The sequence below is a fragment of the Amblyraja radiata genome, chromosome 14 (assembly GCF_010909765.2).
Source record: "Amblyraja radiata isolate CabotCenter1 chromosome 14, sAmbRad1.1.pri, whole genome shotgun sequence".
In the NCBI taxonomy this organism is placed as follows: domain Eukaryota; kingdom Metazoa; phylum Chordata; class Chondrichthyes; order Rajiformes; family Rajidae; genus Amblyraja; species Amblyraja radiata.
In genome coordinates this window covers 3420682-3432773 of record NC_045969.1, presented here as the reverse complement: position 1 = coordinate 3432773, position 12092 = coordinate 3420682, and the positions used below count along the sequence as shown (strand labels likewise).

The 12092-nt window shown below is 49.0% G+C and overlaps 1 protein-coding gene across 1 annotated transcript in view; it reads left to right on the top strand.

Moving 5' to 3' along the window:
* Nucleotides 1-10577, top strand: part of LOC116980290 (arsenite methyltransferase-like) — a 40472-nt gene extending 29895 nt beyond the window's left edge. Inside the window, exon 10 of the mRNA XM_033032370.1 lies at nt 9469-10577. Within this exon, the coding sequence (XP_032888261.1) occupies nt 9469-9603 (135 nt within the window). The 3' untranslated portion in view covers nt 9604-10577. The remainder of the gene's footprint in view (nt 1-9468) is intronic.
* The last annotated feature ends 1515 nt before the right edge of the window (nt 10578-12092 follow it).

The following is a 12092-nucleotide window of genomic DNA, read 5'->3' as shown; positions in this document are numbered from 1 at the left end:
CCTCAGCTAATTTTTGATAATAAAACATTTTGCTGCTCATCATTTCATTGAATAGAAACATAGAAAATAGGTGCAGGAGTAGGCCATTTGGCCCTTCGAGCCTGCACCGCCATTCAATATGATCATGGCTGATCATCCAACTCAGTATCCTGTACCTGCCTTCTCTCCATACCCCCTGATCCCTTTAGCCACAAGGGTCACATCTAACTCCCTCTTAAATATAGCCAATGAACTGGCCTCAACTACCTTCTGTGGCAGAGAGTTCCAGAGATTCACCACTCTCTGTGTGAAAAATGTTTTTCTCATCTCGGTCCTAAAAGATTTCCCCCTTATCCGTAAACTGTGACCCCTTGTCCTGGACTTCCCCAACATCGGGAATAATCTTGACAAGAATGGCAGCCTCTCAATCACAGATGCTGAAGAGAAAGAAAATTAGGGGGAAAAGTTCACCCAAAGAGCATAGAAACATAGACAATAGGTGCCATTCAATATGATCATGGCTTATCATCCACAATCAGTACCCCGTTCCTGCCTTCTCCCCATATCTCCTGACTCCGCTATCTTTAAGAGCTCTATCCAACTTTCTCTTGGAAGCATCCAGAGAATCGGCCTCCACCGCCATCTGAGGCAGAGAATTCCACAAACTCACAACTCTCTGGGTGAAAAAGTTTTTCCTCGTCTCCGTTCTAAATGGCCGACCCCTTATTCTTAAACTGTGTGGTCCCTGGTTCTGGACTCCCCCAACATCGGGAATATGGTCATGGCTGATCATGCAAAATCAGTATCCCATTCCTGCTTTCTCCCCATATCCTTTGATTCCGTTAGTCCTAAGAGCTAAATTTAACGAGTGATAGAGGTCTGGAGCTTATTAAGGAAAGATCACAGGAACCTGGACACAGGTTACAAGGACTCCTATGCCTGACCTCTGGGGAGAGACAATAGACAATAGGTGCAGGAGTGGGCAGGCTAGGGCTTTATTCCTTATTAATTAGAGATACAGCGCGAAAACAGGTCCATCGGCCCGCCGAATCAGTGCTGACCCAAAGTCCCCGCACACTACACACACACACGCACTAGGATCAATTTACAAATTTACCAAGGTCAATTAACCTACAAACCTGCACATCTTCGGAGTGTGGGAGGAAACCGACACACCCGGAGAAAACACATGCAGGACACGGGGAGAACGTACAAACTCTGTACAGACAGCGCCCGTAGTCAGGATCGAACCCGGGTCTCTGGCGCTGTGAGGCGGCAACTCTACCCGCTGCGCCACCGTGCCGCACAGAGTGCAAGAGGTTGAAGAAGTGATCTTATAGAGGGGTATAAAATCATGAGGGGAATAGATAGGGTGAATGCACAGAGTAGTTGCATCAAGAACCATAGGACATAGGTTTAAGTTGAGGGGAGAAAGATTTAATAGGAGGCTGAGAGGAAACATTTTCCACTTGGAGGGTGGTGGCAGATACACAATAGTGGCTTTAAAAAGGCTTTTGGATCAGCACCATATCTGAGGAAGGATGTGCTGGCTCTGGAGAGGGTCCAGAGGAGGTTTACAAGAACGATCCCAGGAACAAGTGGGTTAACATTTGATGAGCGTTTGTCGGCACTGGGCCTGCACTCGCTGGAGTTTAGAAGAACGAGGGGGGACCTCATTGAAACACAGAATAGTGAAAGGCTTGGATAGAGTGGATGTGGGGAGGATGTTTCCACTGGAGGGAGAGTCTAGGACTCAGGGTTAAAGGGTGTTCTTTTAGGAAGGAGATGAGAAGGAAATTATTTGGTCAGACGGTGATGAATCTGTGGAATTCTTATGGGGAGAAGGTAGAAAAATGGGGTTAAGAGGGAGAGATAGATCGGGCATGATTGAATGGCGGAGTAGACTTGATGGGCCGAATGGCCTATTCCTTATGACCTTATGGGTACATGGATATGCACGGGATAGAGGGACCACGTGCAGCAGAGATTATTTGACCTTGGCATCTTGTTCAACGCGGATACTGTTGGCTGAAGGGCCTGATCCTCTGCTGTTCTGTTCTGTGTTCTATGCAATGATTCATCACCGAGGTAATTCTAATTCTGGGAGGCAGAGAACAAGGATTTGATGTGCATGGAGGAACTGCAGATGCCGGTTTAAACACAAAAGGCTGGAGTAACTCAGCGGGTCAGGCTGCATCTCTGGGGAAAAGGAACGGGTGACGTTTTGGGTCATGGAAACATAGAAAACAGGTGCAGAAGGAGGCCATTCGGCCCTTCGAGCCAGCACCGCCATTTATTGTGATCACGGCTGATCGTCCCCAATCAATAACCCATGCCTGCCTTCTCCCCATATCCCTTGACTCCACTAGCCCCGAGAGCTCTATCTAACTCTCTCTTAAATCCATCCAGTGATTTGGCCTCCACTGCTCTCTGTGGCAGGGAATTCCATAAATTCACAACTCTCTGGGTGAAAACGTTTTTTCTCACCTCAGTCTTAAATGGCCTCCTCTTTATTCTAAGACTGTGGCCCCTGGTTCTGGACTCGCCCAACATTGGGAACATTTTTCCTGCATCTAGCTTGGCCAGTCCTTTTATAATTTTATATGTTTCTATAAGTTCAAGTTCAAGTTCTAAACTCCAGTGAATACAAGCCTAGTCTTTTCAATCTTTCCTCATATGACAATGCCGCCATCCCAGGGATCAATCTCGTGAACCTACGCTGCCCTGCCTCAATCACAAGGATGTCCTTCCTCAAATTAGGAGACCAAAACTGTACGCAATACTCCAGATGTGGTCTCACCAGAGTCCTATACAACTGCAGAAGAGACCCTTTGTCAGACCGAGAGTTATTGACGGCACTTAGGAGAAGTGAATGGAAGATATGCAAAGAGCAACGATGATCGAGGCAAGATGGAGGCTGTGGCGTAGGTGATTACGAGATACAGAAAGTGAAACTCAACACGATGACGGTGAAACTAGTACGACGACTAAGCTGAGTGAGGGACGGAGAGAGAGGGGATGTAAGGGTTTCTTGATGTTAGAGAAATCAATATTCATGTTGTCAGAGTGAGGCCCAGCGTAAATTGGAGGAACAGCACCTCATATTTCGCTTGGGTAGTTTACACCCCAGCGGTATGAACATTGACTTCTCTTAGATAGATAAAAATGCTGGAGAAACTCAGCGGGTGAGGCAGCATCTATGGAGCGTAGGAATAGGTGACGTTTCGGGTCGAGACCCTTCTTCAGACCGTCTAAGTTTGACTTCAGGTAGCCCTTGTTTTTTCTCTCCATCCCTTCCCCCTTCCCAGTTCTTCCACCAATCTTACTGTCTCCGACTACATTCTATCTTTGTCCCGCCCCCTCCCCTGACTCTCAGTCTGAAGAAGAGTCTCGACTCGAAACGTCGCCCATTCAATTCAATTCAATTCAATTCAATTCAATTCAACTTTAATGTCATTGCACAAATACTGAGTATGGGTACAACGAAATGCAGTTTTGCGTCAGTCCGTAGTAGTGCAATATAGAAATTTTTTTTTAAAAGAGGATACAGAACAATAGAAAATGCAAAATAATTAAACAATGGGGACGGAGGGACCGGAGGAATCTATCGGCGGGACTCCGAGTTCAGCAATGCGATGGTATGATTGTAGAAGCTGTTCCTCATCCTACTGGTACGAGACCTGAGGCTCCTGTACCGCCTCCCTGATGGGAGGAGGGCAAACAGTCCATGATTGGGGTGGGAGGGGTCTTTAATGATCTTCCCAGCTCGTTTCAGACACCGTTTTCGGTGGAGGGCATCCATGGCAGGGAGCGGGGCGCCGATGATGTGCTGCGCGGTTTTCACCACCCGTTGTAGTGCCTTCCTGTCCGCAACAGTGCAGCTGCTGTACCATACCGTGAAGCAGGCGGTCAGGATGCTCTCGATGGTACACCTGTAGAAGTTGGTCAGGATCTGGGGGGACAGGTGGGCTTTCTTGAGCCTCCTCAGGAAGTAAAGGCGTTGCTGTGCCTTTTTGACCAGCTTGGAGGTGTTGAGGGACCAGGACAAATCCTCCGAGATGTGTACCCCGAGGAATTTGTAGCTGGAGACGCGCTCCACCTCAGTCCCGTTTATGTGGATGGGGGTATGTCTGCCCCCTCTGACCTTCCTGAAGTCGACAATAAGTTCCTTCGTCTTCTTGGAGTTGAGGACGAGGTTATTATTGGCACACCAGGTTGTCAGGTGCTGGACCTCCTCTCGGTAGGCTGACTCATCGTTGTCACTGATCAGTCCTACCACCGTGGTGTCGTCAGCGAACTTAATGATGGCGTTGGATCCGTACTTAGGGATGCAGTCGTGGGTGAAGAGGGAGTAGAGGAGAGGGCTGAGCACACAGCCCTGTGGCACGCCGGTGTTCAGTGTTATAGTGGTGGAGTTGAGGTTGTTGACCCTAACAGACTGTGGTCTGTTGGTGAGGAAATCCAGTGTCCAGTTGCAGAGGGAGGTGGAGATGCCAAGCCCGCTGAGTTTGGTGATCAAGCTGGCGGGGATGACAGTGTTGAAAGCGGAGCTGAAATCAATGAACAGCAACCTGATGTAGGAGTTGTTGTTGTCCAGGTGGGTCAGGGCAGAGTGTAGGGCCGCCGCTATGGCATCCTCTGTAGACCTGTTGGCCCGGTAGGCAAACTGATGGGGGTCCAGTGTGGGGGGGAGGCTGGCTTTGAGGTGAGCCAAGATCAGCCGCTCAAAGCACTTAGCAATGACAGGGGTGAGTGCCACTGGGCGGAAATCGTTGAGGCTCCCTGTGGCTGACTGTTTGGGCACTGGCACGATGGTTGATGTCTTGAGGCAAGTGGGGACAACACCCTGGGCCAGTGACAGATTGAAAATGTCGGTGAAGACTTGGGATAGTTGTCCAGCACATGCCTTAAGCACCCGGCCAGGGATGCCATCGGGGCCGGCAGCTTTGCGCTCATTCACCTTGCTCAGTGCATCTTGTACAGCAGAGGTGGAGAGACTGAGGGGTTGTTCATTTGGGGGTGGAGCAACTTTGATGGCTGGGGTTTTGTTATCACGGTCAAAGCGAGCATAGAAATTGTTTAGCTCGTCAGGAAGGGTGGCGTTGTCTGGGGGAGGGGTGTTAACTTTCTGGTAATCGGCAAGGGATTTGATTCCTTGCCACATGCGCCTGGGGTCAGAATTGTTTTGGAAGTGCTCCTCAATCCGCCGTTTGTGATTGAGTTTGGCATTCCTAATTCCCATTTTCAGCTTGGCCCTAGATGAGCTGTATCCCTCAGCGTCGCCAGATCTGAAAGCGGCATCGCGAGCCTTCAGTAGGAGTCTGACCTCCCTGCTCATCCACGGCTTCTGGTTAGGGAAGGTCTTTATTTCTTTATTCCTTCTCTCCAGAGATGCTGCCTGACCCGCTGAGTTACTCCAGCATTTTGTGTCTACCTTCAATATTCGTACCGCTGGGTTGTAAGCTACCCAAGCAAAATATGAGACTTGAAATGTGTTTAAATTAATTTATTTGAATTTGCACTCACAGGCCGTGATGTTGCTTTACAAATCCCTTTCATTTATGCCTCTCCCACCAGAGTTATTTCCTCCACATCTAAGGCTGTAACTCAGCATTGCACTGGAGTTGAACAAGTAAAATCCCCCAGTATGGGTGGAACGATGACTTATAGAGTCTGCAATAAAAACCTGCCATCCAGCTATTGTGGTCATTCCAACGGAACAGTGTAACAAGACATTCATGTCACAAATGTAGAGGCATAGAATCGCAAAGTGATTCAGCACGGAAACAGGCCATTCGGACCAACTTGCCCACACCGACCAACATGTCCTATCTACAGGTAGACAAAAGTGCTGGAGAAACTCAGTGGGTGCAGCAGCATCTATGGAGCGAAGGAAATAGGCAACGTTTCGGGCCGAAACCTTTCTTCAGACTGATGTAGGGCGGGGGGGGCGGGGAGAAGAAAAGGAAGAGGAGCCCGAGGGCTGAGGGAGAGCTGAGAAGGGGAGGAGACAGCAAGGGCTACCGGAAATTGGAGAATTTAATTGAAATTGGAGACTGCCCAAGCGGAATATGAGGTGCTGCTCCTCCAATTTCCGGTGGTGCTCACTCTGGCCATGGAGGAGGCCCAGAACAGAGAGGTCGGATTCGGAATGGGAGGGGGAGTTGAAGTGCTGAGCCACCGGGAGATCAGGTTGGTTATTGCGAACCGAGCGGAGGTGATGGGCGAAACGATCGCCAAGCCTACGCTTGGTCTCACCGATGCCTATCTACACTTGTCCCACCTGCCTGCATTTGGCCCATATCCTTCCAAACCCGTCCTATCCATGTACCTGTCTAATTGCTTCTTAAAAGTTGGGATAGTCCCTGCCTTAACTACCTCCTCTGCCAGCTTGTTCCATGCACCCGCTACTCTTTCACCTGAAACCTATGTCCTCTGGTTCTCAAGATTGTTAAGGGTATGGACACGCTAGAAGCAGGAAACATGTTCCCGATGTTGGGGAAGTCCAGAACCAGGGGCCACAGTTTAAGAATAAGGAGTAAGCCATTTAGAACGGAGACACTTTTTCTCACAGAGAGTTATGAGTGTGGAATTCTCTGCCTCAGAGGGCGGTGGAGGCAGGTTCTCTGGATGCTTTCAAGGGAGAGCTAGATAGGGCTCTTAAAAATAGTGGAGTCAGGGGATATGGGGAGAAGGCAGGAACGGGGTACTGATTGGGGATGATCAGCCATGATTACATTGAATGGCGGTGCTGGCTCGAATAGGTGCTACTCCTGCACCTATTGTCTATTTTCCCCTATGGGCAAGAGACTCGGTGCATCTACCCGATCTACTCCGCTCGTGATTTTGTACACCTCTATAAGATCACCCCTCATCCTCCTGCTCTCCAGTAGTGAGTAGACTCCCAGCATTACTGAACCACTCCCTATAGCTCAAACCCTCGAATCCTGGCAACACCCCCTTAAATCTTCTCTCTCCAACAATGTAGCGTAGTGTCGATCTCGGTGGGGTAATTGAGACAGGTGCAAGTCAGAGAGAATGGAGTTGTTCGTTCATTCAATAGCATGAACACCTTCACCTTAAAATGCTCTCTGAAACCTTTAGCAAGCAGAGTGTGGATTTGTTAAGAATATCTAGAGAAAGATGCAAGAGTCCTTCTCACAGTTCATCCCAAGGAGTTCTGTAACAGAGCATTCTGATTCACGGACTGTTCCCAGGGACATATTTCGAGGCGGACATCAAGTGCCGCTGGTAGACCATCGACTCGGAGAAAGATGCTCTTTGGTCGGCCCCAAACTTGTTGGCCTCCCAGCGGAGCGAGATGTCCATCGGCCAACTGGCCCGCTCCACACTGCAGGAGCACTGAAGCTCGGTGCAGCCTACGCCAAGGCTCTGTGGGGGAGGACCAAGGTCTAGGGCCCTTTCGCTGCTGGACATTGGGGGGCAGAGTCGGGTGGGGACACCCTTCAAACAAGAGAAGGGATATCACCCCAGGGTGCCACATGAGTGGTAATGGTGCTACTGTATATGTATAGAAAAGTGGAGTTGCTAACACTGCTGGGTGTAACAATAGCAATATTCATAAGTTATAGGAGCAAATTAGGCCATACGGCCCATCAAGTCTACTCCATTCAATCATGGATGATCTATCTCTCCCTCCTAATCCCATTCTCCCACCTTCTCCCCATAACTCGACACCCGTACTAATCAAGAATCTATCTATGCCTTAAAAAATCCATCGACTTCTGTGGCAAAGAATTCCACAGATTCACCACCCTCTGACTAAAGACTATATTGAATATGTAGACACTCAGAAAGTATTATGTTTTTGAATGTTTTTGTTTTGTATGTATTTTTTATTATGGATAAAGTTCATTTTCGAAATTTGTTAAAAGGAATGCACAAACCAACCTCCCTTCTAGTGACTCCATCTATACCGCACGCTGCCTCGGCAAGGCCAGCAGCATAATCAAGGACGAGTCACACCCTGGCCACTCTACTCCCCTCTCCCATCAGGCAAAAGGAATAGATATCCCTTCAAAGGAATATGGGGGGAAAGCAGGAACGGGATACTGATTCTGGATGATCAGCACTGATCATATTGAATGGTGGAGCAGCTCGAAGGGGTGAATGGCCTACTCCTGCACCTACTTTCTGTGTTTCTATATAAGTGTGAAAAAACACACCTCCAGATTCAGAGACAGTTTCTTCCCAGCTGTTATCATGCAACTGAACCATCTTACCACAACCAGAGAGCAGTCCTGAACTCCTATCTACTTCATTGGTGACCCTCAGACTTTCCTTGATTGGACTTTGTTGTGTTTAAGAAGGAACTGCAGATGCTGGAAAATCAAAGGTAGACAAAAGTGCTGGAGAAACTCCTTCGCTCCATAGATGCTGCTGCACCCGCTGAGTTTCTCCAGCACTTTTGTCTACCTTGATCGGACGTTGCTGGCTTTACCTTGCACTAAACGTTATTATCTTTATCATGTATCTGTACACTGTGAATGGCTCGATTGTAATCATGTGTTGTCTTTCTGCTGACTGGATAGCACGCGACAAAAGCTTTTCACTGTACCTCGGTACACGTGACAATAAACTAAACTATAAATATCCATTGACTTGGCCTCCACAGCTTTCTGTGGGAATGAATTCCACAGATTCACCACCCTCTGACCAAAGACTATATTGAATGTGTCAATAGCTGATAGACAATAGGTGCAGGAGTAGGCCATTCGGCCCTTCGAGCCATCACCGCCATTCAATGTGATCATGGCTGATCATCCACAATCAGTACCCCGTTCCTGCCTTCTCCCTATATCCCCTGACTCCGCTATTTTTAAGAGCCCTATCTAGCTCTCGCTTGAAAGCATCCAGAGAACCTGCCTCCAACGCCCTCTTAGGCCGAGAATTCCACAGACTCACCACTCTGTGAGAAAAAGTGTTTCCTCGTCACCGTTCTAAATGGCTTACTCCTTATTCTTAAACTGTGGCCCCTGGTTCTGGACTCTCCCAACATCGGGAACATGTTTCCTGCCTCTAGCGAATCCAAGCCCTTAACAATCTTACATGTTTCAATGAGATTCCCTCTCATCCTTCTAAACTCCAGAGTGTACAAGCCCAGCTGCTCCATTCTCTTAGCATATGACAGTCCCGCCATCCCGGGAATTAACCTTGTAAACCTACGCTGCACACCCTCAATAGCAAGAATGTCCCTTCCTCAAATTAGGGGACCGAAACTGCATACAATATTCTAGGTGTGGTCTCACTAGGGCTCTGTACAACTGCAGAAGGACCTCTTTGCTCCTATATACGATTCCTCTTGTGTCGACACTCAGAATGTATTACATTTTGGGATGTTTTTGTTTTATATGTATTTTATATTCCAGATAAAGTTCATTTTGTAAATTTTAAAAGAAATGCTGTTAGAGATCAGATGGGATTTTTACCTACGCGAGAAAACTCTTCCTTTTCTCATTTTGTCTCTAGTGCTGTCACCTAAACCCCTTCCTGCTAGCAGACACACTGGGATCATCCATCCAGCAATGCTCTAAAGCTCAGAAAGCTACCCTTTGTGGAAATAAGACTGAAGAGGCAAGCAAACGTCCAGTGGTTGAAGGCTGAAGAAGGCTAACGCGGGGGCTCGGCGATCGTTTCGCTGAACACCTTCGCTCAGACTGCCTGGACCTGCCTGATCACCCGGGTGCCAGGCACTTTAATTCCCCTTTCTTACCTTTCTGTCCTAGGCCTCCTCCATTGTCAGAGTGAGGCCAAATGTAAATTGGAGTAACAGCATTTCACATGCCGCTTGGGCAGCTTACGACCCAGTGGTATCAATCTTGATTTCTCTAAAAAGTAACACCTGCATTCCCTCTCTCTCCATCCCTCCCCACCCAAGTCGTTCCAGCTTCAAAGTCATCTTGTTGAGTCTCATTCTTGTATTCATTCTCACCGAACAAACAGCTAACTGAAGAAGGGTCTCGACCCGAAACGTCACCTATTCCTTCGCTCCATAGATGCTGCCTCACCCATTGAGTTTCTCCAGCATTTTTGTCTACCTTCGATTTTTCTATCATCTGCAGTTCCTTCTTAAACAGCTAACAATGACCTGTTTCCAGTATCATAGTTACTTTTTTGCATATGTCATTCATTTGTTCTCTCTCTCTCTACATCACACGTCTCTGTCTCCCCTTTCCCTTATCCCCTGACTCTCAGTTTGAAGAAGGGTCTCGACCCAAAACGTCACCCATTCCTTTCCCCCAGAGATACTGTATGACCCGCTGAGTTACTCCAGCTTTTTGTGTCTATCTTCAGTTTTTAAAACCGGCATCTGCAGTTCTTTCCAACACATAAAGATTTATACACTATGTTTTAAGGCACCGCAGATGCTGGTTCTAAACCCGAAGACAGACACAGTAACTCAGCGGGCCAGGCCTGGAGAGAAGGAATAGGTGACGTTTCAGGTCAAGACCCTTCTTCATGGTCGACCCGAAACGTCACCTATTCCTTCTTTTAAGAAGCCATATTACTTCTGTAAACCGCTTTCGTTAAATTTTAATCAAAACTGTTCAATTAAAAAAATTAATCCCCTGCATTATTTCCTTTTAGTGTCTATTTACTTTATGATGTGAAATTGCAAACATTTTGCAGGTGAAATTTAAGGCAGGAAAATGGTTTCTTCGTTTCGCAAGAAAGAAGAAGTAATATTAACCAAAGGACACAATTCTAAATGGTTACAGGAACACACAGATCTGAAGAGAATGTGTATAATTCACAATTAGTCCAGTTTATTCAAGCACATTGGCAGGGCAGGCTGAAAACCCCTCCCGTACCAAATCCTATCCTCTCTCATCTCAATACCATTCATCACCCACACTCTCTCATCCATCCCTCCTCCCTCTCTCCTTCCCCTCACCTCGTCGGTCCAGCTACCTCCCCTCAACCTTCTCTCCCTCCCTCATAGGCTCCTCCATCGCCCTCACCTCTATCCCCCTGCCTCCTCCAGCTCCTCCCTCACTTCAAACCTTTATCTCCCTTACCTCCCCTCCGCAGTCCCGTCCACCCCCCCCCCACCCATCCTCTCCATCTCCCCTCAGTCCAGCACTCTCCCCACTTCCCCAGCCATCTTCACCATCCCCACCTTTATCCCCCTCCCTCCTCCTCATCTCTGTCCATCTCCCTTCCCTCATCCTCCCTCCACCTCACTACCTCCATCCAGCTCTCTTCCTCCTCCAGTTCCAACCTGAAGCCCTCTCCATCACCCATCCCACCTTTAACCCTCTCGCTCCTTCTCTCCTTCCCTCCCCTCATCCTTCCCTCCCTCCCAACCCCCTCCCCCCCTCATCCTTCCGTCCCTCACCTCCCCTCCCTCATCTTAACCTCCCTTCCCTCAGTCCTGCTTCCTCATCTCCCTCAGCCCCCATCCTTCACCCTCGCCACCTTTATTGTCCTCCTCCCCCCCCCCTCACCCTCTCTACCCCCCTCCTTCACCACACACCCTCTCCCTCCCTCCTCCAACTCCTCCCTCCGCTCCCCACCTGTATCCCCATCTCTCCCCTCCTCAGCATCTCCCTTCCTCCTTCCGGCTTCTCCTTCAGGCCACTCCTTTTATCCTCTCTCCCTTCATCCCTCCCCTCTGTACTCTCTCCCTCCCAGCTCCCCAGCTCCCCAGTCCCCCTTCTTCACCATCCCCTTCCTACCTCCCCTCTTCATTTCCTCCTCCGCCCCTCACCCCTCTCCACTCCCTCCCGCACCCTCCTCCTCTCTTCACTCCATCTCTCCTCTCCCTCCTCTCTTCATTCCCTCCTCTCTTCTTTCCCTCCGCTCTTCAGTCCCTTTCTCCCTTCACTCCACTCCTCCTCCCTGCTTCTTCCTCCCTCCCTCCCCTCCACCCTTATCCCCTCCCCTCCATCCCCTACTCCTCCCCTCACCCCTCTTCCACCCTCCTCTCTTCACTCCCTCATTTCCCCTCACACCCTACCCTCTCTCCCTACCCCTCTTCAGTCCCTCTCTCCCTCCTCTTCTCTTCCCTCTCTCCCTCACTCCCTCCCTCACTCCCTCCTCTCTCCCACTCCCCACTCCTCTCTCGCCCCCACCCTCATCCCCTCCTTCTC